General features: G+C 36.3%; 1 protein-coding gene across 4 annotated transcripts in view; it reads left to right on the forward strand.

Moving 5' to 3' along the window:
• The window catches only part of LOC150091083 (aldehyde dehydrogenase 1A1-like), a 159892-nt gene that overhangs the window by 34039 nt on the left and 99855 nt on the right, over positions 1 to 25998 (forward strand). For all 4 annotated transcript variants that reach the window (XM_090374107.1, XM_090374090.1, XM_090374098.1 and 1 more), the window contains exons 4-6: positions 3901 to 4027; positions 14600 to 14661; positions 17394 to 17636. In XM_090374107.1, the coding sequence (XP_090230233.1) occupies positions 3901 to 4027; positions 14600 to 14661; positions 17394 to 17636 (432 nt within the window). The remainder of the gene's footprint in view (positions 1 to 3900; positions 4028 to 14599; positions 14662 to 17393; positions 17637 to 25998) is intronic.

Genomic DNA, 25998 nt, shown 5'->3' on the forward strand with positions numbered 1-25998 from the left:
ATGATTTTTTTAAGTTTGCACCGGCTGGCAAAAACTTACGCAAAGTCAAATTTCCATAAGTCGAGTATTTCGTAAATCGGGGAGTGGCTGTAAACAGTTTGAATATTTGCAGAGGAATAAAAGAAATTTACCTTAATACGATATGTAGAACACTTCCATATGATACTCTCCAGAAATTAAAACAAATAAAAGATTAACATAAAATGATTACAGTAAAAAATCAGTTGAAACAATTCAAAAATTAATTAAATTCAAAAAACAATTAAAGTTTAACGTAAATTTTGAAAAAATTATTTTCCTTCCTGAAGCAGACAATGCTTTTCAGCCTTATGTTTTGCTCACAGGAATGGAAATTACGGAGTATGTGAACTTGAATCTTAAATAGAGAGAAATTATTTGTCCTCGCGCATGCGCGTAAAGGGCTATGATTGTTTGTCCTCGTGCATGCACGTAAAAGGCCACGAATCGGAGTTAGATATGGATGGCGAATGTTAATAGAATTCTCATGTAATTTAATTTTGATGGTATCTGCAATTAATAGTCTCATATAATTATGTTGGACACTGTACTTTGGCCTTGTTAAATAAAAATGTATGGTTTTCATTAATGGCAAGAAAGGCTAATTCTGACGCTGCTGAACGAGAAGCACAAACTGAGGGTGCGTGCTGTTTTACTCGAACATTCAGCAGAAATTGCGTCGATCCTTGATAAGATAAGTCAAAATAACTGCAAGAAATGTTGTATATCAAGTTATTTATTTGTGTTGCAAAAGATCAAATAAACCGAATTATGGTACAAGCTAAGGATAGGATACAAAAAACTACACCAACCAACAATAGTAACATCAAAAAATACTTTTATTTCTGTCCCATACATTGAACAGTCACACAAGCAGCTACAGAAAATACATGCTATACTGAACAATCGCTCAGTCCTTTCCTCTTTTGCAACACAATAAATGACTTGGTATACAACATTTCTTGTAGTGATTGTGACTTGTCTCATCAAGGATCGACACAATTTCTGCTGAATGTTCGTGTGTTTGTGCTTCTCGTTCAGCAGCGTTAGAATTAACCTTTCATGCCATTAATGAAAACCATACATTTTTATTTAACAAGGCCAAAGTACTTAAGTGTCCAACATAATTATATGAGACTATTAATTGCAGATACCATCGAAATGAAATTACATGAGAATTCTATTAATGTTCGCCATCCATATCTAATCTCTGATTCATGGTCTTTTAAGATTCTCTCTATTTAAGATTCAAGCTCGCATACTGTGTAATTACCATTCCTGTGAGCACGACATACGGTCAAATAGCACTGTCTGTTTCAGGAAGGAAAATCATTTTTTCAAAATTTACATTAAACTTATTAAATTAATTTTTAAATTTAATTAATTTTTGAATTGTTTTCAGTTGAATTTTTACTGTAATCATTTTGCACTAATCTTTTATTCTTTTTTGATTTCTGGAGAGTATCATATGGAAGTGATCTACAAATATTCAAACTGTTTACAGCCACTCTTGATTGAAAGTATCCCTTACATTGTACGTATCCCTTACAATACCTTCTGATTGGAATGTAAGACATTGTGTGTTACCAGTACACTGTTCTTTTTTTTTTCTTGTTAGTTGTTGGCGCATCAGCTTCTATGGCCATAATGCACCTCCCAAAGTTTTTGCATTTTACTGTGATCCAAGCCCGAGGCGGAATTCGAACCCGCGACCTTTGGGTTGCCAGGCAGGCACTTTACCCACCTGGCTAGCCAGGTCGGTGTACACTGTTCATGAGGCCACAAGCTTTCATCTGTCACATTCGATCACCTGCTTCTGAGCATGTAATATATATTGGATTTGTTTTTTTTTGTTTTTGTGTATTTGTGTATTCGTTTTAAGTGTTCACAAAACTAGTGTGCGAGAATAACTGTTGAAATTTGTAGTGATTATTTGATTGTATATGTTAGGTGAGTTTTCAGTATATTTTTAATTATATTTAATTTAATAAGTGATATTTTGTTTGAGATTGGAATTATTTATTTTAGGAATTTAATATCAGCCCCATACTTAGTATAGCATACTGTACAACATGGATAAAGCTGACCGGGCTAGCCGGGTGGGTAAAGTGCCTGCCTGGCAACCCAAAGGTCGCGGGTTCGAATCCCGCCTCGGGCTTGGATCAAAGTACTGCAAAAACCTTGGGAGGTGCATTATGGCCACAGAAGCCGATGCGGCAACAACTACAAAAAAAAAAAAAAAAAAAACATGGATAAGTGGCTAAAAACAGGATTTTTGAAATGTCAACCCAGTACTAGTTGTGAAGAAGATCTTAGTGTTATTTGCTTTTTTTTAAGGAGCATTAGCAACTAAGGCCATATTGCTCCAGGATATGCAGTGGTCATGGGCTCAAATCCCGGTCTAATCAAGAAGCGTGTGCTATGCACTGCTGCTCCTGCCCACCTGGCTACGGAGGTGCCAAGATCTTAGTGAAAAAATCTGTAATGATGAAGTACTACAACCTAGTACTAGTTCTGTGAAAGGAAAGAGAATGAAGAAAAAGAAGATAATGAGGAAGTATGATGAATCATATTTAAAATTAGGCTTTACACAGAATAGAATTGAAAGTGAACTGAAGCCCATATGTTGGCGAATGAAAGTTTAAAACCTGCAAATTTGCATTGTCATTTAGAAACAAAACATCCTAATTTCAAAAGAAAGCCTGAAGATTTTTTTAAAAACCATTTAAATAAACTTCAGATAGAGAAAAACATTCTCTTGTGTTTTAATCAGAATGAAAGTTATTGAAAGTTTCATATTTAGTGAGTCTGTGAATTGCAAAATCATGGAAAGCCCATTCAATCAGTGAAAATTTAGTGCTTCCTGTAGCAAAAGATATTGTGAGGATAATGATTAGTGAAAAAACTGCAAAATACTTGGACCTTGTTCCACATTCAAATGATAGTTTCTCGCCATATTAGTGATATGGCTTGTGATGTAGAAACTCAGTTACTAAATAGAGTGTGAGCTAGTGACGTCTTTCCATTACAATTCGATGAGTCAACAGATTATATCACATTTGCACATCTCCAATCTATGGGTACCTCCCCTGAGTCCAAGGAAGCTCTCATAATTATGGCTAAGGGTTTGCTTACTTCCTTTGCTGCCTCCTTTAATATAACTGGATAGATCTCATCCACCCCAGGTGCCTTTCTTGTGTTTGTCTTCAATTTCTCCTCCACTTTACTCTCAGTTATTACAAGATTCTCTAGCTTACTGCCAGAGTTGAATATACCTTTGGCATTCCCCTCGCTGAATAACTCCTCATGTGTGAATGTCGATGCAAAATATTCATTTAGTTTGTTAGCTACCTGAGCAGGATCATCAACAGTTGAACTATCGATATCAAGTGGACCGATCTGGTTCATCCCCTGTCGGTTTTCCAGCAGTTCACTATAGAAATATGACCACTGGGTGACTACAGCTGTGAATGCTCCCATGAAATCATGGCTATAATTCCTTTATCTTTCTTTCTTTCTTTTTTTTCATTTAGTTCTTTTTATGAGTTGTTGGCATTCACCTGTTTGCATTTCAAAAATGTTAACTTAGATAATAATTATATCAAACAGAGAGAAAATATACATGGTGATCACCAACTGAATTAAAATTAATCCTACTAAGTAAACTAATCAATGTACACATTGATTAGTTTACTTAGTAGTAGATATAGAAATACTTTTTTTATAAAAACATTAAGAATATTTTATTATAATTATATTCTGTAATGAAAGATTGATATTAAAGTTATATTTTCTTCTTACATTACTGTAAAATTTTGTTATACTACCTTTGTTTAGTATTACAACATATTTTTTAATTCCTCTTCTCATTATTATTCATAGGCTTTACAGTCCTTTGAGAATGGCAAGCCATATAAAGATTCTTTGCTTGATATGACTTTTGCATCAAAAACCATCAGGTTCTTTGCTGGATGCAGTGATAAAATTCATGGTAAAACAATTCCAGCAGGTAAGCTTTGCCCTTCACCCTGAACATTACTGTGATATTTTATACCTATATTATTAGTTCATCATGCTGACTGCCTGAAAAATGAAAAACGGCTTATTAAATTAGTATTTGAAAATGATGCAAGAAAGTAAAAAAAAGAAGAAGAAAAAAAAGAAAAGAAGAGCCATTTCACCTATCCATCCCCTCCAATAGTGTTATTCTTCCTTGAATATATTCAAACTATCCACTTCTGCAACACCAGATGGAAGTTTGTTCCAACCATCAATTACCCATTGGCTGAAGACAAATTTCTGCACATCTGTCCTGAACCAACCTTCCTCAATTTGAATTTATGCTGCCTAATGTGTAATAGAGCATAGAAATAAATTAAACCTAAAACAGTCTAAATTATCTTATTTATACTGTTTTTCTTGTGTAGTGTTAGTATTGGCAAATGATGCAAGCTTATACAGTTAAAAAAAAACCATCACCTACACCTCTCCATTCCCTCCAGTAATTTGTCCAATCAATCCTTAAATTTATTTTAACTATCCACTTCCACAAAACTAGATGGAGGTTTGTTCCAACAATCAATTACTCTCTGGCCGAAAGTAAATTTTTCACATCAGTCATATAACCTATCCTTTTTTAATTTAAATTTAGGGACTTATATGTGTCATCTGAAAAAGAAAAAGGATACCATCAACATTTAGTTTACTCAATTCACTAAGCCTTAACATGGTCACTGCTGGCTTTACTGACAAACTTTTTGACCTGGGATGATCAAAAAGTATAGAACTGAATCAAACTGAATTGGGGAGGGCAGAGACATTCTTGGGCTTTCCTCTCACTATGACTGAATTAGTCAGCTGCTGAAGATTGCTTTACAAAAATATCCAGTTTTTCCTTCTGTCAAATTGGAAAAAAATTATTTTAAAGTCAGGTGGTTTTCCCTCTAAGTCGATTAAAAATCTCACAGTACGCGTGTGTGTCATGACACAATTAACGTGTAAAACACTTCGATCAGGTCTCTACCCGGGATTTGCCTAGTTTCTGTATGTTGTAATTTGTAGAACTGAAGTTATTCTTGATATGAGTACTCTTTGTAACTGTGACTAATCTTGTTGCACTTCTCTGCACTCATTCCAACAGAATCTAAATCCTCCCTAAAATGAGATTTCTAGGCCTGTATGCAGTAAATAAAGATACAGCTTAACTGTCTCACTTTTTTAAATCACTCTCTGGTTGAAAGCAAATTCATGCACATCTCTCCTGCAGCCACCTTTTTCAATATAAATTTATATCCCCTTATGTTTGTTATCTGAGAAAGAGTAAGGATCATAAGCATTTAGTTTACTGAATCCACTGAAAGCCTTAAGTGCTTCAATCAGGTCTTCTTGCAAATGTCAATTTTCTAAGTGCTGCAATTTGCAGAACCAGATTCTAGGAATAACCTTCTGTTCCCCCACTAATCTCATTACTCTTCTCTGCACCCATTCCGACAGATCCAAATCCTTCCTAATATAACTTTTCCACACCTGTATGTAGTGGTCAAGATATGGCCTGACTATTGCCTTAAGGGGACTTAGAGGGGAACAGGTATCCTGTGTGTTATCAGACACTCAGTCTAAAACACTGATGGATCCAATATCTTTCTATTACAGAAGATTTAGGAGAAGTCCGGTTGGCCTGCCTCCCTAAAATCCACTCATGCACACCTTCTCGATGGTAAGCCCTGTTATGTCACTTAGGTGGCAACGAACGTGTAGAGTGGTTCTTTTCAAGACGTCTGGTCAGTGTGAAGAGGAAAAGACCAAACCCTCCAGCATATGGCAGCATGACAAAACAAATGGCCCTCAGTCCCCAGCGGCTTTCACTCCCCCTCTTATGGCAGCAAGAGGATCAGAGTGGAAGCAGAGGGTGCTAAGAATCTCTGGGTACGACCAGGCTGCCATGCACGGAAACTGAACTTGGCCTGTTACAACGTAAGATCACTCATCGGTGAAGACAGGATATTAGAGCTGGAAAAGGAATTAGAAAATGTGAATTGGAATATCATCGGTTTGGCTGAAACAAGAAGAAGAAATGAATCACTTATAAGTTTATCAAGTGGAAATCTGTTGTACACCAATGGAAACAGTGAAAGGAGTGAAGGTGGAGTTGGGTTTCTGGTCCATAAAGATTTAAAAAACAACATTTTGGAATTCAAAAGTACATCACCAAGGGTGTCAAGACTAATACTCAAGATTTCTAAGAGGTACAAGCTAAAGGTTATAATGATTTATGCACCAACATCGAGCCATGATGATGAAGAGGTTGAAGAAATGTACACCGAAATTGGGAGTCTTCTAGATGAGCAGAAAACCCACTACTCTATTATTATGGGGGACTTCAATGCTAAAGTTGGAAAAAGACAAAACAGCACAGAAAGGGGAACTATTGGAATTGGTGAAAGAGGTGAAAGACTTGTGGAATTTGCAGAATCGCGAGGATTGTCAGTAATAAACACTGTTTCAAGAAAAGGGTGGACAGAAAGTGGACATGGAAGAGCCCAAATGGATTAACAACTAATGAAATCGACTTCATCCTCACTAACAGAAGATATATCGCGAATGATGTTACCATCCTGAACAAGGTAAATGTTGGAAGTGATCACAGAATGGTAAGATGTACACTTGATATAGATCAAGTAGGAAAGGGAAGGAAAAAACTGACTCGAGTAAATAATACAAAGGTCTTTTTGATAACAGAAGAGGAGAAAAAGCAGTATGTACTGGAACTTAAGAACAAGTTTGAGCTTCTGCAGACTGCTTAGGACCAAGATATCAACGAGGAATATTACAACTTTCTGAAAGTGATAAAGCCCAAGAAACCTATAGGGAAAAAGAAATCCAAAGAAGAAAAAATTAGTCAAGAAACACTTGTTATGATGAACCGAAGGCAATAAATGAAGAGCAAGATAAACACTGACAAGGAGAAAATTGAGTATACTGAGTTATGCAAAGCCATTAGAAAGAGACTTAGAGAGGACATAAGAAAATTTAACACAAGAAAAGTAGAACAAGCATTAAGGGAAAACAAAGGATTTAAATCAGCAGCCATGAGCAGTAATACAGAAAGAGAAATGATACTGAAACTGTAGAATAGCGATGGTGTACTTATAAACAGCAGAGAAGGCATAATTCAAATAGAAGACTACTATAGAGAATTATACAAGGAGCGAGGGAATGATGCCAGCAGTGGCAAAGATGGATTGCAAATTAGCAACACATACGACATACCCAATATTCTTCCTGATGAGGTAGAACATGCATCGAAGAAAATGAAGACTCAGAAAGCCCCGGGGGAAGATGAAGTTACTGTTAGTTACTAGAGTTGAAGAGATGAAATTACTAGAGTTGTTAAAATTGGGAGGAAGAGACATAACACAAAAACTGGCAAGGCTCTTCACAAAGTGCATTAGAAAAGGTGGGATGCCTAATCAGTGGAATAATGCAATCATATTTTTGCTGCATAAGAAAGGAGATAAATCAGAAATTGGAAATTATAGACCAATTAGCTTGTTATGAGTAGGAGACCGGCGGAATTACTTAACAAGTACAGGTCACTGTTGAAAACAAGCCGTGAATTAGGGTTGAATTTGAAAGTGTCTGCAATTCTACCCAGACACGATAGGAGGGAGTATATGATGAGAGCCCTGTCGATCAATTTGGCCCTGGAAAGATTGTGCAAGGCTCAAGGGGGTAGAATTTTTTTCAGCCTGGTCTGTACTTGTTAACAGGAGAGACTGCTTCTACAGGGATGGGATACACTTAAATAGAAAGGGTGCAAGAATGTTTGCTGATGCTATCGAGGCAGTGTTAGGTGGATCGGAAAACTGCTAGATTGGGGGGATACAAGGACTAATAGATTAACAGTAGCTTCTGGCAGAAGTGAAGGTGATTCTTGCACTTCTTCTATTGGAATGAGCCGCAGCCTGGAAAATAAGATGCAGGATATTTCAGAGACTGCTGGGAATCATTGGGGGTACAAGTAAACACATGGGTTGTGTTAGGGTAGCTAAGGAAAAGAACAGGTGCATGTATACTTGCGTGTACACCAATGCTAGGAGTTTAGTAAATAAATTTGATGAATTTGAGGTATTGCTCAAAACATCAAAGGCAGATATTGTGGGGATTCCAGAGACGTGGTGTCACACAGATATAAGGAATGCAGAACTGGAATTTGGGGAGTACAATGTCTACCGAAGGGATAGACAGGATAGGAAGGGAGGAGGGGTTATGCTATTAGTTAAGAAATACATAAAATTCAAGGAAGTGAAGCCAGTCAACATTGCTGGACAGAGCAGTGTCGAGTCAGTTTGGTGTGACATAAGCATTGGGAGATCAAAATTGAGAGTAGGAGTGTGCTATAGGCCTAATGACTTTGATGAGTATAATAAGAAATTGTACAGGGAAATAGAGTGGGCCAGTAAATCAGAGAGTCTTATAATGGGGGATTTTAATTTCCCAGATATTGACCGGAATTTGGGGGCTGGTCACTCACACACTAGCAAGGCTTTTGTGGATTTATTGGATGATTGTTTTCTATATCAGCATGTTCGGGAGGCAACTAGAGGGAGTAATGCTCTTGATTTGATTATCAGTAGTGATTCTTCATGCATTAAGAATCTGCAGGTAAATGAACCACTAGGTGGCAGTGATCACAGTGTGCTGAAGTGGGATTTACTCAAAGAGGTAACTACCATTAGGGGTAAAGGGAAGGGTTATTGCTTTCGTAAAGGCGACTATGATGGACTGAGACAGTATTTAAATTCTATACAGTGGGACCAACTGATGATGTTACCAACAGCAAATTCAAAATGGGAAGCATTCAAAGAACTTATCTTGGAAGCTACTAGGCTTTACATACCAACTAAGAAATATTGTTCAAGGTTTAGGCCTAAGTGGATGTCAGATGAACTAATGAGACATATGGCAGAGAAGAAAAATGCATGGGATACATACAAATTAACACGTGACACAGAAGCCTATGATAGATACAAGTTGATATGTAACCAAGTTACAAAGGAGGTTAGGAAGGCGAAGGCAGATTACGAGAAATCTTTGGCAAGGGATGCAAAGAAAAACAGCAAAGAGTTCTTTACTTATGTAAACTCTAGAAGGAAGGGGATGAATCATATTGGTCCACTTGATATCGATGGGTCAACTGTTGATGATCCTGCTCCAGTAGCTAACAAACTAAATGAATATTTTGCATCGACATTCACACATGAGGAGTTATTCAGTGAGGGGAATGCCAGAGGTGTATTCAACTCTGGCAGTAAGCTAGATAATCTTGTAATAACTGAGAGTAAAGTGGAGGAGAAATTGTTGAAGATAAATACAAGAAAGGTACCTGGGGTGGATGGGATCTATCCAGTTATATTAAAGGTGGCAGCAAAGGAAGTAAGCAAACCCTTAGCCACAATTATGAGAGCTTCCTTGGACTCAGGGGAAGTACCCATGCACTGGAGATGTGCAAATGTGACCCCAATTCACAAAGGAGGATCAAAGGGCGACACAAGTAATTATAGACCTGTTAGTTTAACTTCTGTTCCCGGAAAATTAATGGAGGCACTGGTTAAAGAAGCAATGCAGGATCATCTAGACAAGACTTCAGTTATAGCTCAGACACAGCATGGTTTTGTTAAGGGAAGTCTTGCCTGACCAATTTGATGGATACTATGATGCTGTCACAAAAGAACTGGATGCAGGGAATAACTTTGATATTATATACTTGGATCTTAGGAAGGCTTTTGATACTGTTCCACATGGAAGACTGCTGCACAAATTGGAGCAGTGTGGCATTGGAGGCAAATTGCTGCTATGGATAAAGGGGTGGTTGAGGGGGAGAAGCCAGAGAGTGGTAATCAATGGACACTGCTCATCGTGGACTAATGTTATTAGTGGAGTCCCTCAGGGTTCAGTATTGGGTCCATTATTGTTTTCTGTATTTATAAATGATATTGATGATGTTATATCAAGCTTAATGTCCAAGTTTGCAGACGATACGAAGGTTGGCAGGGTTGTCAAGGACACTACTGACACTATGCTACTGCAACAGGATCTGGAAAAGTTGAGCAGATGGGATGAGAGGTGGCAAATGAAGTTTAACATTGACAACTGTAAAGTACTGCATATGGGAAACAGCCACCCCAGAGCAACGTATCAACTCTGTGGCACTACACTGACAGTGGTAGAGAAGGAAAGGGACCTGGGGGTGGTTGTGCAGGCAGATATGAAGTTTTCTGAGCAGTGAAGATGGGCTACAAGAGTAGCTCATGGTGTATTGTCGATGATATATAGGAATTTTTCTAGCAGGGATAAGGAGGTGATTATTCCCTTGTATAAGGCAATGATCAGGCCACACCTAGAGTACTGTATACAGATCTGAAGGCCTCATTTCTAGAAGGATGTAGAGATGCTGGAACGAGTACAGAGAAAGGCAACAAGATTGGTGAATGGAACAAAGGGGTGCTCTTACGAAGAAAGGCTTGAGTTTTGCAAATTACAGTGTCTGGAGACTAGGCACCAGCGAGGTGATCTGATAGAGGTGTATAAAGCCTTGAATGGTTTGAGCATGCTCAATGCTGATGGGATTCTTCCTCTTGCCCAGAATAATCACCTGAGAGGGCATAAATTCAAATTGAGGAAAGACATGTAGGATAGACGTGAGGAAATTTGCCTTTAGCCAGCGGGTGGTTGGTTGGTGGAACAGACTTCCATCCCTTGTCGTGGAGCTTGATAGCCTGAATAAGTTTAAGGCTCAGCTGGACAGGTATTTCGAACGAACAGAGGGGTGAAGTTGAAATGGTTATTTTTTATTTATTTATTTTTATTTTATTTTATTTTTTTTTTTGGCTGATGCTGCATAAGCTTGCTTTCTTGCATCAAATGCCTCTACTAATGCTAATGCTAATTCCACATCTACAAGTTGTTCACAAGGGTCATTACTAACAGATTAGAAAGAATGCTTGATGAGAATCAACCGAAAGAGCAAGCTGGCTTTAGGACAGGATTCTCAACTATGGATTACCTTCACATAATATCACAGCTAATGGAGAAAGCAAATGAATATAAAACACCATTATGCCTGGCATTTGTGGATTATGATAAGGCATTTGACTCCATACAGCATAAGGCAATGTTTCGGGCACTGGAAAGACAAGGCACAGATACCCCACATATTATGATTTTGAAGAAAATATATGAGAATGCTACCTCCTTTATTAGACTAGACAAAGACAGTAGGAAATTTAAAAGTCGAGAAAGGAGTTTGACAAAGAGATACAATATCTCCGAAGCTGTTTACTGCTGCCCTTGAGGAAGCTTTCAGAAGATTAGACTGGTCACAGAAAGGAGTCAACGTGAATGGAGAGTACCTAAACCATTTATGATTTGCAGATGACATTATGGTCATAAGCCACGATCCCAAAGAATTAGAAAAAAATCTTAATCAGTTATGCACAGTTAGTAAGGATTTTGGACTAAAGATGAATATGGCTAAAACAAAACTAATAATGAACAAGTATGCCACAGAAAGGGAAATAATGATTGAAGGAGCAGTAATTGAAAAGGTGGAGTCGTACTTATTTGGGACAAGTTATTGGCTGGAAGTCAAGAAAAAAATAAATTTTGGATGGATAGCATTCAGGAAATATAGTCACATACTGAAGAGCAATATCCCAGTTTGTCTGAAACATAAAATAATGAACCAATGTATACTCCCCACCATGACTTATGGAAGTGAAACTTGGGCACTCACCAAAAGAATGGAAGAGAAGCTAAGAACTACAGAGCGAAGAATGGAATGAATTATATTGGGAATCAGACTGTTAGATAAGAAGAGAAACACATGGATTAGGCAGCAAACTCAAGTAAAGGACATTCTTATAAAAACTAAAGAACTAAAATGGTCTTGGGCAGGACACATAGCTCGAAGACATGATGACAGGTGGACCAAGAAAATAACAGAATGGTACCCATGAGGAGCTAGAAGAAAACCTGGAAAACAAAGGCGGAGATGGATAGATGAAATTCATGAGTATGTGGGTAGTAAATGGATGGCCAGTGCTCAAAACAGAAGGAACTGGAAAGTTGGTGGAGAGGCCTTCATCCTGCAGTGGATTGAAAATGGCTGTTGATGATGATGATGATTGCCTTATACAACAGAATAATCACCTCTGTTCCTAGAATCCTGTTTATCATTGAGAAAACCCCATTAGCTGGCCTGACAGCCTCTCTGCCTGTTCAGAAATCTCTGATTGCACAATTACCCGAAGTCTTTTCATTTTCCACTACCTTGAATGTGGTGCTACACAGTTGGTATGTTAATCTGCGATTACTGAAGTCCACACGCAGTACCTTACACATGTGTCAATGTTAAACTCTTACACATTTGTCAGTGTTTCTGAATTCGAAGTATATGATATCAAAATTATTTTTTGCATCTGGTTCCATTGCTGCTGCATCATAGTGTCCAGTCAAATTGGTCAGACAAAATCACCCCTTAATAAATCAATGTTGTGACTGCTGTATAACTATATTCCTCTCAAGATGATCCTGTGTTATTTATTTAATCATTGATTCCATTGTTTCCATAGAGGTTTCATAGTAATAGAAATCAAGCATTCCATTTGCACATTCCAAGTAAATAGGTTCCTCTTTTGGATCGAAAGATGCTCTCATAATTATGTTGAAGGTTTTTTGTTGCATTTCTTGGTATAATTGGAAAGATTCCAGCTGCCCCAAATGCCTCATTTAATTTTAATGTCAACAATTTCTCTTTTACTTTCCTCTCAATTATCAAAAAATTACTATCACCTTGTAATTTGATGTTTCCAGAAAAGCCATTGCTTTTTTTTTTCTTTCGTTAATTATGAATTATTACTGTTTTTACTATTGTGCCTGAAACGTATCAGTGTTTAGATTAACTGGCTTCTTCTTTTATTATAGAAGAGGAAAAAATCAAAGAAAATACAATAAAAGCAAATATGGGATCATGACTAAAGAAGCCTCATTATTCATGAATAAAATCTTTTCCTTTAGAAATATTTCCATAAAGAGGGGTGTTACATTTGTTGTCACAAAAAAAGCCATTAGAATTATCTAATGGCTTTTTTTTCAGTATAATTTGGATTCTTATAGTTAGATTGCACTCAAGGTTAACTTTAAAACGCTTAACATGTAAATATAATATGGAAAAATTCAGCTTACATTATATCTACTACACATTCAAAAACACATCCAACACATGCCTTTAAACTCCCAATAAATGCTTCTGACAAGCACATTTTGGTTGGTAGCACTCATTCTTCACTCAAATGCTTCTATATGTTTTGAAAAGCATACATCATCATTTCCACTTGTGTTCTGATCGTACTATTGCTTTCCCTTGATGCTCCCCACAACTGCAACCAGCACAGCACAGTATACTGGTCTTGGTAATCAAGGGTTTATGCATGGAAATGTTTGTGTAGAAATATCACAAGCAGCTCTCTACAACTTGTAGAAGTTTTTATAAGGTTGCCTGTAATAATTTCCACAACTTGCAGTGAGCAGCTCCAAAACAGGAAATCCAAGAGTAGGCAGCGTGATGACATTAGTAGTTTCTACAGTGTCCATTGGCTCTTGTCAGTTTGTATTCTGTTCTTACCTAGTCATTTCTTTACCATAAGATATGCTTCTCCCTTTTTGTTTTTGCAGAAAATTGCTAATAGTTGACTTGGGACATTTAATTACTGTGCAGTAACATGCACTGGCATTTGTTCAGTTTTCCATCAAATTCTCACACCATTTTGAAAGTTATTTTTATTTTTTTTTATTTTCTCACAACTCATTCTGTTGCAGACAGGTATGAGCTACCTGTCACATGACATGGTGTTTTCTTTTATAGCACAATACCTTTGCATATTTCCATCTGGTGAACTCTGTTGTTATTTGTTGTTGTTATTTTGGTTTTTAAGAGCATTAGCAACTAAGGCCATATTGCTCCTGGGATATGCAGTGGTCATTCCCTGACCTTTCCACATACTCCATATTTGGCGGTCACGGACTCGAACCCTGGTCTAATCAAGAAGCATGTGCTATGCACTGCTGCTCCTGCTCACCTGGCTATGGAGGTGCAACTTTTCTCTGATCACAGCGTTTGTAAAACTATAAGAATAAATATAGAGTATGTAGAATATAAAATGTAATGTAGAGTATAAAATAATCCTGTGGATAGAGTATGAAGCAATTATGGGATAGATGTTTAATTTATATAATTCACAATAAATTATATGGTTAAAAACATGAGTACATTGCAGAGGTTATTGTGCTATATAAATTTTGTACATTTTTTACAAAGGACTTGAAAAAAATGATAGCAGAATTTTTATTTCTGTAGAACATAAAATTAATCAAATGAATCTCTTTAATAATCCTGATCTAGAAAAAGCCCTGGTCAAAAAGACTCTTACAATAAAATTCAAGTTTTCTAAGCTTATCTATTTACTATTGAAAGCATATTACACTTATATTTTTTTTATTTTGCATACTATTTTTATTATAGATGGAAATGTTTTCTCCTTTACTCGTTTGGAACCAGTTGGTGTCTGTGGATTAATAACTCCAGTAAGTATTTTCCAGATGAAAAACTTGTAATAGCAGAGTGGATTATATATTAGTTTACCAAGAAATAATTTGTATAATTTAAGTCTTGCAGTCACTTTATTGCTTTATTAATTCCAATATTGCTTTATTAATATTATTATGTTATAAGATATTATTTATGATATTTAAATGAAGTTTTCAGACTGCTTGCTTCTTAATTGCATCTCTTCTTGGTAAACTAATGTGTGGCACAACCCATACAACTTGAATACTGAAACCAGCTTTGGCTATGAACGTTAAAATCACCAAGGAAAATTACCTCAATGTTAAGAAAGTTAGACTGGAGAAAGTTGTGTTTCAAAGAAAGGAAATCAAAGAGTTCCAAGTGATTAGTGGAGCTAGGAGAACAGTAGAGGCAACAGATGAATTTGTCAGGATGGGGAAAGGTTTTAAGCCAGAGGAGATCAAAAAGAGGTGTTTCTAAATTAGAAAGTCTCTGATATGGCATGTCAGCATGGACATATGCACAAGTGCTACCCTTGAAGTGAAAGGATTCAAAAAGCAAATATTTAGAGAAACTGAGATGAGTAGTACTTAAAGCAACCAATAAATGGGATTTGGATTCTATCAGAAAAAGTATATGGGGATTGGCAGACTGTAGGTGGAAATAGACATCATTTAGATTGGAACTAAGACTACATACATTTGTGAAACAAATGTGGAACTTTTTTTGGAAGGTTTAGATATTTTTGCACTTTTTTTTTTTTTTTTTTGCATAGATTTTTTCCAGTTAGTCTGACTACTCATAATGCATTCAGTAAAGTACAAGTAGAGGAATAAAGAGAAAGTACATATATGAATTAATGAAATATTTGGATATAGCATGAACATAGCAAGAATATACCTAGCTTCTTAATATAGCGTGACTTTGACAATATTCATGTATACACACTACTTGGACTTCCTCTGGTCAGAGCAGAAATAGCAGTACAAAATTATAACCCTAAACTTGTATCCCAACACAGTTATAACGCTATATATATTTTTCAGTATCAAGTATTATCTATGAATTCCATTTATATAACTTCCATATCAAGTTATGTATTAATTATTTATGTTACGTTTGTAATCTGTCGTTATATGTATTTACTTAAAAGGTACAATTCAATTGACAATGAAGTTTAACAAGATTAATAGATTTTACTGATTAATTGACAATATTATATTATATACTATACTATACTAAGCTTATGCTATCTAGTTCGGGATATAACATTGTATCGTATAACAATGGCGGCAAGTTAAGAACGGTAAATCTACGGATACTTAAGTATTAATTAACTTCCAAATCTCGTTATCTCAATTCTGAATAAACTAAAGATCCTGACTAGGTCTATAAGCTACTTATAGAAAATAATTTAATATAACAATTGGTCAATAAAGCGGCTAAATATGGCTAAAAAACTTCTCATTCAGTAGAGCTGCAACTTGTAACAACTGGATTTGATACCCTTACCGATACTAAGTAATACCTACAAATCTCTATCTAAGTTAAACTTTAAACTAAGTATTGTAACTAGGAATATAAAGATGCTCTAGAAAATAAGTTAATATGCCAATTTAAGCTAATAAAACAGAAAAAACTTCTCTATTCCAGGAGCAGTAAAAACTTCGCCTGCACAAGGCTACTCTCGTTCTCGAAGGTGGGAGAGCTACTCAGGCTCTCCCTCTCTCATTTAAATTTTGCTGTCCACTTCTTAACCATGGAATAGGAAGGGACATCCCCCCCCTCACCAGTGTTGTAACCATATCCTCATGACTTGCCTTTGGATTCTCAAATATTGTATGACTGCACAGTGACTGATTTTGTCCATCTTTTCTCATTCACACAACTTTGTTGGCTTCAGGACCTGTAATTAAACAAAAAACATTGAAACTCATGAAACTTAGTGGGTTACTATTTGAAGTGCTATTGATTAGTTACAGAAATTTTTAACACAGTGCTGCTGTTTGTTTGTTATTTGGTTTTTAGGAGCATTAGCAACTAAGGCCATATTGCTCCCGGGACATGCGGTGGTCATTCCCTGACCTTTCCGCATCCTCCGTATTTAGTGGTCACGGGCTCGAACCCCGGTCTAATCAAGAAGCGTGTGCTACGCACTGCTGCTCCTGGCTATGGAGGCACCACAGTACCGCTACCCTTTCATTCTTGGACTACAAACTTTTCAAATGATTCTTGTATTCAATGGTGGTTATATTTGATGTGTGGAGATGTATTTTTATTTGTTGAAAAATTTAGTTGATGCCATTACAAAGAAGCTGTAAGTGAAAATATATTCAATAACAGATAACTCTACTCTTAATTTACAGAGGGTAGTTGGTATTGCAGAGTCTCATATTGAATATATTTTTATATAACAGATCCCTATAAAACTGTGCTGCTTTTAGTTAGACAAGTGGTTTCTAAACTGCATGCCCTAGCTCTTTGGTGTGTCATGACCATCTTCAAATATGCACTGACATTAGCAAAAAAGTCCATTGCATTCAGTGCTAATCACCCTTTAAGTGTGTCTTGAATATAGCATCATTCATCTCCAATTGTGACTTGAGTGACCAGAAGTCATTAACCAATGGGTTAGGCATACATATGAATATATATGAATATTTTATATATGAATGTAAATCTTTAATATTTTTTGTAAATTACAAAGGCCTGTTAATTTTCTTATGAATCAAATTTTCTTTTATATTAGTGGAACTATCCTGTTATGATGTTTACTAATAAAATTGGTCCAGCTCTAGCTGCAGGAAATACAGTGGTACTAAAACCTGCAGAACAGACACCTTTAACATCACTTTACTGTGCTAGTTTGATTAAAGAAGCAGGCTTTCCTCCTGGTGTAGTTAATGTTGTTCCTGGATATGGACCAACTGCTGGTGCTGCAATTTCTGAACATCCTGATGTAGATAAAATATCTTTTACAGGATCTACTGAAGTAAGTAGTTTATAGTTTTATTAGTTTACACTTTCCCAAAACAATTACTTGTGTTTAGTAAACCTTTTTAACAAGTTAGTTTTATGAAAGTTAGTTATATCATAGAAGAAGTTGTAGTTCTTCATTTTAAATGAATTCTAAAACAACAGCAGAGACCCCTGAATAATTCACATGTTTTATTTATTTCAATTTCTGTATCACATACCTGTCCTTTTGTAATGATAAACATTGTCATTTTGTTTGTATTAAGCCTCATATTACTGTTGTGAATTAATTTGTGGTTACTAATATCAGCAATTGCCATCAGGAAAATATGAAAAAAATATAGGTTTAGAAGCTCTTACTGATTCTAATTTATGAGTTCTCCAGGTATATATTTCTTATTGCGGCAAATCTTTATTTTGTTATACTGTCTGCTGTTCTTGATAAATTTAAACTTTTTTTTTCACTTGTTGATAGTGAATATTGTAACTGGTAGTTTTTTTTTTTTTTTTTTTAAATCTTACACCAAGAAAATAAATAAATGTTTATGGTCTTTTTTACTACTGTCTCATTAGCACTGTTCTCTTGACAGGAGAAATTATTATGTAATAATTTAAAAGAATAGAGAGAGAATGGTGTTAATGAAAGTTTATATTCTTGAATGACAACCAGAGTTTAAAAAGCCTATCTGGTATATTTGAAAGGTATATATTTGTATATTTCCTCAGCAGAAGTATACATGAGCTTGCAGTTTGAAAATTGGAATTTTATGCATAATAAAAAAAGGGAATTTAATCAAGCTTTATTTGTCAGTTTTCCCTAAGCATCATTCAAGTAATATAGTAATGGAATGCTTCATTACATTTAATAAATCAAGTTATAAACTGCATTACTGAAGTTTGTAACTCACTTTAACACGTGATGTTTTGGAAGGAAAAGAGAGATTTGAAATGTTTAGCTTTGAGTTGGAAAATTCATTCAAGAAGCTTTTTTTCATTCATACATTCAAAAATGCATTTTTCCCCTTAACAAATTTGTTTTCTAGGTAAACGTCTGCTTGTCTTTAACCAAGATTTAGAGATAAGACAGAACTTTTTTATAGTTTTTATGGAATGAAAGTCCATCAAATGACACAAGGTTGGATTGTATATTACAATTGTTGGGTGGGTGGCCTGTTGAAGATAGTCCTCACAAAAATTTTTGCTTTGAAACTAACTCTAATGTTTGTGTGTTCAGATCAAAGCCATATAATTTATGTTCGTTGGTCTTAAGGGGCAGGTTTTTTTATGTGAAATTAAGGTTACAAAAAATTTTGAATTTGTTTGAGATTTTATTGGAGCTTTGTGCCATTAGTGTAGGCTTAGATTCAGTGGCCACTTTAAATATACTTTTTTGCAATGATCAGACAAAAAATTGTCACATAGAAATTTGGACCTTGAGTAATTGCAATGTTTCCAAAGTCTGAAAAGTATTTCTGTTTCAGCAGAAACAGAAATTTCTGTTTCTTTATTTGGTCATATCTTCTTTAATAACTTTGAATGATTTCACTAAATCTAGAAACATAGGTTTCTATATTTAGCAAAGTCATTCAAAGTTCATTCAAATTCCTTAGGTGTTAATAGGAACTCAGCGAAGTGTATTGAATGATTTAGTGTATTGAAAAATTTATGTTGTCCAATTGCTATTCTATTTAAAGATTTTTTTTCTTTTTGGCAGTTATTTTTATTATTTTTATTTTTTTGAGCCTGTCACTTCCTAAAGAATTAGGTAGATAACTGTTCAACACAATTGACTACCATTCCATTGTGATTTGTGTGTAATCAATGGATTTGTTTCAGTAAAAGAGTGCAACAGCCTAGAGTTTGTATGTTATTGGATGTTTATCTTTGCTAAGTTGAAAGGTAAATTAGATAAATCTTTAGAACCCAGCGATAATGTTATCCCCATACTTATTGAAATTATTTAGCATGTTTGAAATCATGCATAATAATAGACTGCATGGTTTTATAAGTATAAAGAAATTTTGATGAGAATGTGCATCTTTAAATCATTACTCAATTGATAAGTAGCAAAATTATAAATTAGGTATATGTCAAATGAATTATTAGCATTAGCAAAGGCACATGATGCAAGAAAGCAAGCTTATATAGCATCAGCCAAAAAAAAAAAAACCCTTATTTCACCCATCCACTCTCTCCCAATGTTTGTCAAGTTCTGCCTTGAATCTGTTTAAGCTATCAACTTCTACAACGACAGATGGAAGTTTGTTCCAGCAATCAATCACCCGCTGGCTAAAGGCAAGCTTCCGCACATCTATCCTACAACCGTCTTTCCTCAATTTGAATTTATGCCCTCTCAGGCGATTATTCTCAGCAAGAGGAAGAATCCCATCAGCATTGAGCATGCTCAACCCATTCAAGGCTTTATACACCTCAATCAGATCACCTTGCAGGTGCCTAGCATCCAGATACTGTAATTTGCAAAACTTAAGCCTTTCTTCATAAGAGCAATCCTTTGTTCCATTCACTAATCTTGTTGCCGTTCTCTGTACTCGTTCCAACAGCTCTACATCCTTCTTAAAATGAGGAATCCAGACCTGTATACAGTACTCAATGTGTGGCCTGACCAGTGCCTTATACAAGGGGATAATCACCTCCTTATCCCTGCTAGAAAAATTCCTGTATTGACAGGCACCTCCGTAGCCAGGTGGGCAGGAGCAGCAGTGCATAGCACACGCTTCTTGATTACACCGGGGTTCGAGCCCTTGACCACCACATACAGAGGATGCGGAAAGGTCAGGGAATGACCACCACATATCCCCGGAGCAATATGGCCTTAGTTGCTAATGCTCCTAAAAACTAAATAACAAAAACATAACATAACAACAACATATATCATTGACAAGAGACCATGAGCTACTCTTGCAGACCGTCTGCACTGCCCAGAAAACTTTATATCTGCCTGCACAATTACCCCCAGGTCCTTTTCATTCTCTACCACTGTCAGGGTGGTACTACAGAGTTGATACGTTACTCTGGGATTACTGCTTCCCATATGTAGTACTTTACATTTGTCAATGTTAAACTTTCATTTGCCACCTCTCAGCCCATCTGCTCAACTTTTCTAGATCCTCTTGCAGCAGTGAACTGTCATTAGTGTCATTAACAACCCTGCCAACCTTCGTATCGTCTGCAAACTTGGACATTAAGCCTGATAAACCATCATCAATATCATTTATAAATACAGAAAACAACAATGGACCCAACACTGAAAGGCGCCTCTATTGCCAGGTGGGCAGGAGCAGCAGTGTGTAGCACACGCTTCTTGATTAGACCGGGGTTCGAGCCCATGCCCACCAAATACAGAGGATGCGGAAAGGTCAGGGAATGACCACCGCATATCCCCACAGCAATATGGCCTTAGTTGCTCATGCTCCTAAAAACTAAATAACAAACAAACCAACACTGAACCCTGAGGGACTCCACTAATAACATTAATCCATGAAGAGCAGTGTCCATTGATTACCACTCTCTGTCTTCTCCCACTCAACCATCCCTTTATCCATAGCAGCAATTTGCCTCCAATGCCATACTTCTCCAATTTGTGCAGCAGTCTTCCATGTGCAACAGTATCAAAGGCTTTTCTAAGATCCAAATATATGATATCGGAGTTATTCTTTGCATCCGGTTCCATTGTAACTACATCATAGTATCCAATCAGATTAGTCAGACAAGACTTCCCCTTAACAAACCCATGCTGTGTCCGAGCTATAACTGAAGTCTTGTCTAGATGATCCTGCAATGTTTCTTTAACCAGTGCCTCCATTAATTTCCCTGGAACAGAATTACCTGTGTCTACCTCTGATCCTCCTTTGTGAATTGTGGTCACATTTGCACATCTCCAGTCCAAGGGTGCCTCCCCTGAGTCCAGGGAAGCTCTCATAATTATGGCTAAGGGTTTGCTTACTTCTTTTGCCACCTCGTTTAATATAACTGGATAGATTCCATCCACACCAAGTGTCTTTCTTGTATTTATCTTCAAGAATTTGTCCTCCACTTTACTCTCAGTTATTACCAGATTATCTAGTTTACTGCCAGATTTGAATACACCTCTGGCATTCCCCTCCCTGAATAACTCCTCATGTGTGAATGTCGATGCAGAATATTCATTTAGTTTGTTAGCTACCTGAGCAGGATCATCAACAGTTGAACCATCGATATCAAGTGGACCAATCTGATTCATATAGGCCCATAACAACGCTGAGTTGTCGCCTGATTTCCTTACACTCATTAAAGTGGAATCCCACTGAGGCAACATTTAGGCAACATGTAGCATGTGACATTGACACATGCTACACACAGTCTTTCAATTGAAGGAACACGAAGCGACAAGAAGCAAGTATCTTTGCCGCATGCTACATGTTGATTGTTGTTGCCAGGGCGCATGCGACAAGTTTCCACGTGTCGCACAATGTCGTTGTTATCGAACAGTCAGTGGATCGGTGCGGCTTGTATCATGCGACATGGAGTGGAATATTGAAAAAACTACCTTGTTTATTGAAGATTATCATAATTCACCAGAGTTATGGAATAATAATATTAGTGATTATAAAGACAACAGAGTTAAAAATGATAAGTTGAAGCAGTTAGCGAGTAAATACGATTGTAGTGTGACTGATGTGAAAAAGAAAATCAAGAATTTGCGTTCAGCTTTCCATCGTGAGCGAAAAAAACAACAATCAAAGAAGAGTGATTCATCTCCTAGCAAAAAAGGGAAATGGTTTGCATTTGAGCTTTTGAGTTTTTTATTGGACGTCGATGTGCCTAGATCAACATTGTCAACTGCTGTCAGTGATGAGGACTTTGAGGTGAGTTTTTTTAAATTTAAAACTTAATTACCTTAATTACCTTAATTTGAATAATTATATATTTGAATAGTACATATAAAAGTTAGGCATAAAGGTCCTGCCAAGGCACACGTTCTTCATCTGATTGAAAATATCTCATAAATTCGTTTCTCACTTCTTTAGCTTCAAAAGTTGCCCTCCGTGCTCTATGTTGCAAATCCTGCAGACCAGTATCGCCTTGGATAACTGCCCTCCATGATCCCAGAATAATATTTCCATCTCGTGTTTCATGGTCAAAATTTCCTTGAGGAGAGTATAGTGATACGCGATGTTTTACTCCTCCTCAAAAAGTTATGAAGATAAATGCATGTTGTTGTGATAATTTCAGAGTTTTTCACATTAATCATTAGTGGTTTTCTAAATACACGAAACACAGATGATAGCAACCCAAAAATATTTTCCACTACTCTGCGAGCGTGAGAATGTCTATAATTGTATTGTCTCTGACAAGAGCCCTTTGTCGTGGTAGCCGCTAAAGGGTTTCATGATGTGTTCCTGCAGAGGGAACGTATCATCTGTCAATATTACATAAGGCAATAACTTATTGCTACCAGGTTGTGGTTGAGGTAATTGTAGGTTTCCTTTGGCCAATTTCTTATAAAATGACGTTTCTCGAAAAACACCTCCGTCAGAAATCCTGCCTTGACAGCCAATATTAGCGTATATGAAATTATAGTTTGCGTCAGCAATGGCCATCAAAACAATGCTGAAAGTCCCTTTGTAGTTGAAAAACATACTGCCACTGTTTTTTGGGTTTTGCATGATTACGTGTTTTCCATCACAAGCTCCAACACAATGCGGGTAATTCCAGGAAACTTCAAAATCTTTTGCTATCTTTCTCCACCCATCTTCAGTGCACGGCATCTGGAAAAATTCAAAACAAATTTAGTTATCTAGTAATTGCATTTTTGTAATTGCAGGAAGAAGAAGAAGAACAAGAAGGCAGCCGACACACTCAAGATACTCAAGCAGAAGTCAATGAGCCTCGAAATCAGCATGAAATGTCCAATAAACACAAAAGAAATAGCTGTGAAGAGGAAAGTGAAAAATACATTGCCCCTAAAAAGACACAGAAGCTTTTATCTCCTTCAGATCGTGAAGAGGAAGCATATAGTATTTTAAAAATGCGTGTCAAAGAGATGATTGCTCAACATATGGAGACCATGTGGCTCCATATGTTGAGCAATTTAAGCTCTAGAGCACGAACAATGGTTAAGCATATAATAAATATTACATTATTTGAAGCAGCTATGGGCAAATATGATGTCGAAAATGTGCCTACTCGAACTAGTACACCTCTTCATAACAACTATGAAAGTAGTGGTTGCACTGTTCTATCCTCTGGGGCCGAGAATCTGCCTCACAGTTACGAGTATGAAAGTAGTAGTTTCACTGTTCTTATCCTCTGTAGCATCTGCAACGAAGTTTTCTGAGCCATCCAACAGCTCAGAAAACCTTTTGACTTTTCCAGTACTTTCTGAATTCCTAACTAAGAAGACTCTGCCGAATTGACTTGAAATCTTGTAATAATATATGTATGTTTGTAATAAATAAAATGTTTAGCATAATAATATTTTTACTCACCTCGAAAAAATCATGTAGAACGTCGATCAAAGCTCTGCATACCTCTGGAATAATTTGAGAAATGCTTGGCTCAGATATCCGAAGCAGATACATAAGGGATGGATAGCTATCACCCGTACCCAAATATCTCAATGTTACTAACATTTTCACACGAGGTCGTATTGCCTCACGAAAGTTGGTATCATATTTTTTTATATTAGGTGAGACTTTCTCAAGCAAGTACTGAAAATCTTCTTTGCTCATTCTTGTGAAATTTCAAAATAATGCTTCATCATCAGCAACCAATTTATTGTAAAAATCATTCTGAGCTTCTTCACCACCAACATATAATTCTCTTCTCCACCACCGTGGCTTTCTTCTTTTTTTTCTACGATTCAAAGCTAAGATACCAAATTTTTTTTCTAAGATACCAAATATGCAGCCTCTGCGACTGTTTGTAAAGACATGATGCACCAAACTGAAGTTGCCTCCATGGAATCGTTGAGACGCATGCTTCAAAGCATAGACGACATAGCGCATGCGACATATGGAGTCAAATTCCGCATGCGACATTGTGGCACATGGTTGCACACCTAGAAACAGGCAACACTAGGAAACATGTAGCATGCCTCTTGTCGTTCAGTGTTGCCTCAGTGAAATTGCGCCTTTACATTGAGCACACACAAAGACATCCCCCATGGCAATATCATGTCCCGTACCCGGTTGCTCCACAAACATCATGCAAGCAGTGCATTTTAAAAGGCTGTGATTCAGAGGGTAACTGCCCCCCCCTCAGTTTTCCCCTGAGCCTTTTGCTTTGCTGCTCTGGTCTGAGTCATGATTTCGATTTAATTTCAATAAAATTTCAATTTCAGTACAAAATTATAACCCTAAACTTGTATCCCAACACAGTTATAGCGCAATATATATTTTTCAGTATCGAGTATTATCTATGAGTTCCGTTTATATAACTTCCGTATCAAGTTATGTAGTAATTATTTATGTTATGTTTGTAATCTGTCGTTATATGTATTTACTTAAAAAGTACAATTCAATTGACAATGACGTTTAACAAGATTAATAGATTTTACTGATTAATTGACAATATTATATTATATACTATACTATACTAAGCTTACGCTATCTAGTTCGGGATATAATATTGTATTGTATAACAATGGCGGCAAGTTACGAACGGTAAATCTACGGACACTTAAGTATTAATTAACTTCCAAATCTCGCTGTCTCAGTTCAGAATAAACTAAGGATCCAGACTAGGTATATAAGCTACTTATAGAAAATAATTTGATATAACAATTGATCAGTAAAGCGGCTAAATATGGCTAAAAAACTTCTCGTTCAGCGGAGCTGCAACTTGTAACATGTGGATTTGATACTCTTACCGATACTAAGTAATACCTACAAAATCTCTATCTAACTTAAACTTTAAACTAAGTATCGTAACTAGGAATATAAAGCTACTCTAGAAAATAAGTTAATATGCCAATTTAAGCTAATAAAACAGAAAAAACTTCTCTATTCCAGGAGCAGTAAAAAACTTCGCCTGCACAAGGCTACCCTTGTTCTCAAGCTCCAATTTAATGCATACTAAGGGTATGCATTAAATTGCTGTGTTTATGTATTTGTTCTCTACTAAGTGGGATCATTTCTTGTGGAAAGTTGAGTGATTTTTTGTTATCCCCTGTTTTAAATTTCCAGTGAAGTTATTGTTTACGTTGTTCTGAATAAGTGGTCATTTTTAATTTTTCAAAACTGGTGATCAGTCGAGGTTTCATTTAGCTGTAGAAGTGGGGTACTTTCATGCCATATTTTGATCACAACCAGAGATAACTATAATTCATAAATATTTTATTATATATAATTCTGTAGGTGTATAATTAATACTATAGG

Source organism: Mastigoproctus giganteus, chromosome 1 (assembly GCF_048544385.1).
Source record: "Mastigoproctus giganteus isolate SK-2022 chromosome 1, ASM4854438v1, whole genome shotgun sequence".
In the NCBI taxonomy this organism is placed as follows: domain Eukaryota; kingdom Metazoa; phylum Arthropoda; class Arachnida; order Uropygi; family Thelyphonidae; genus Mastigoproctus; species Mastigoproctus giganteus.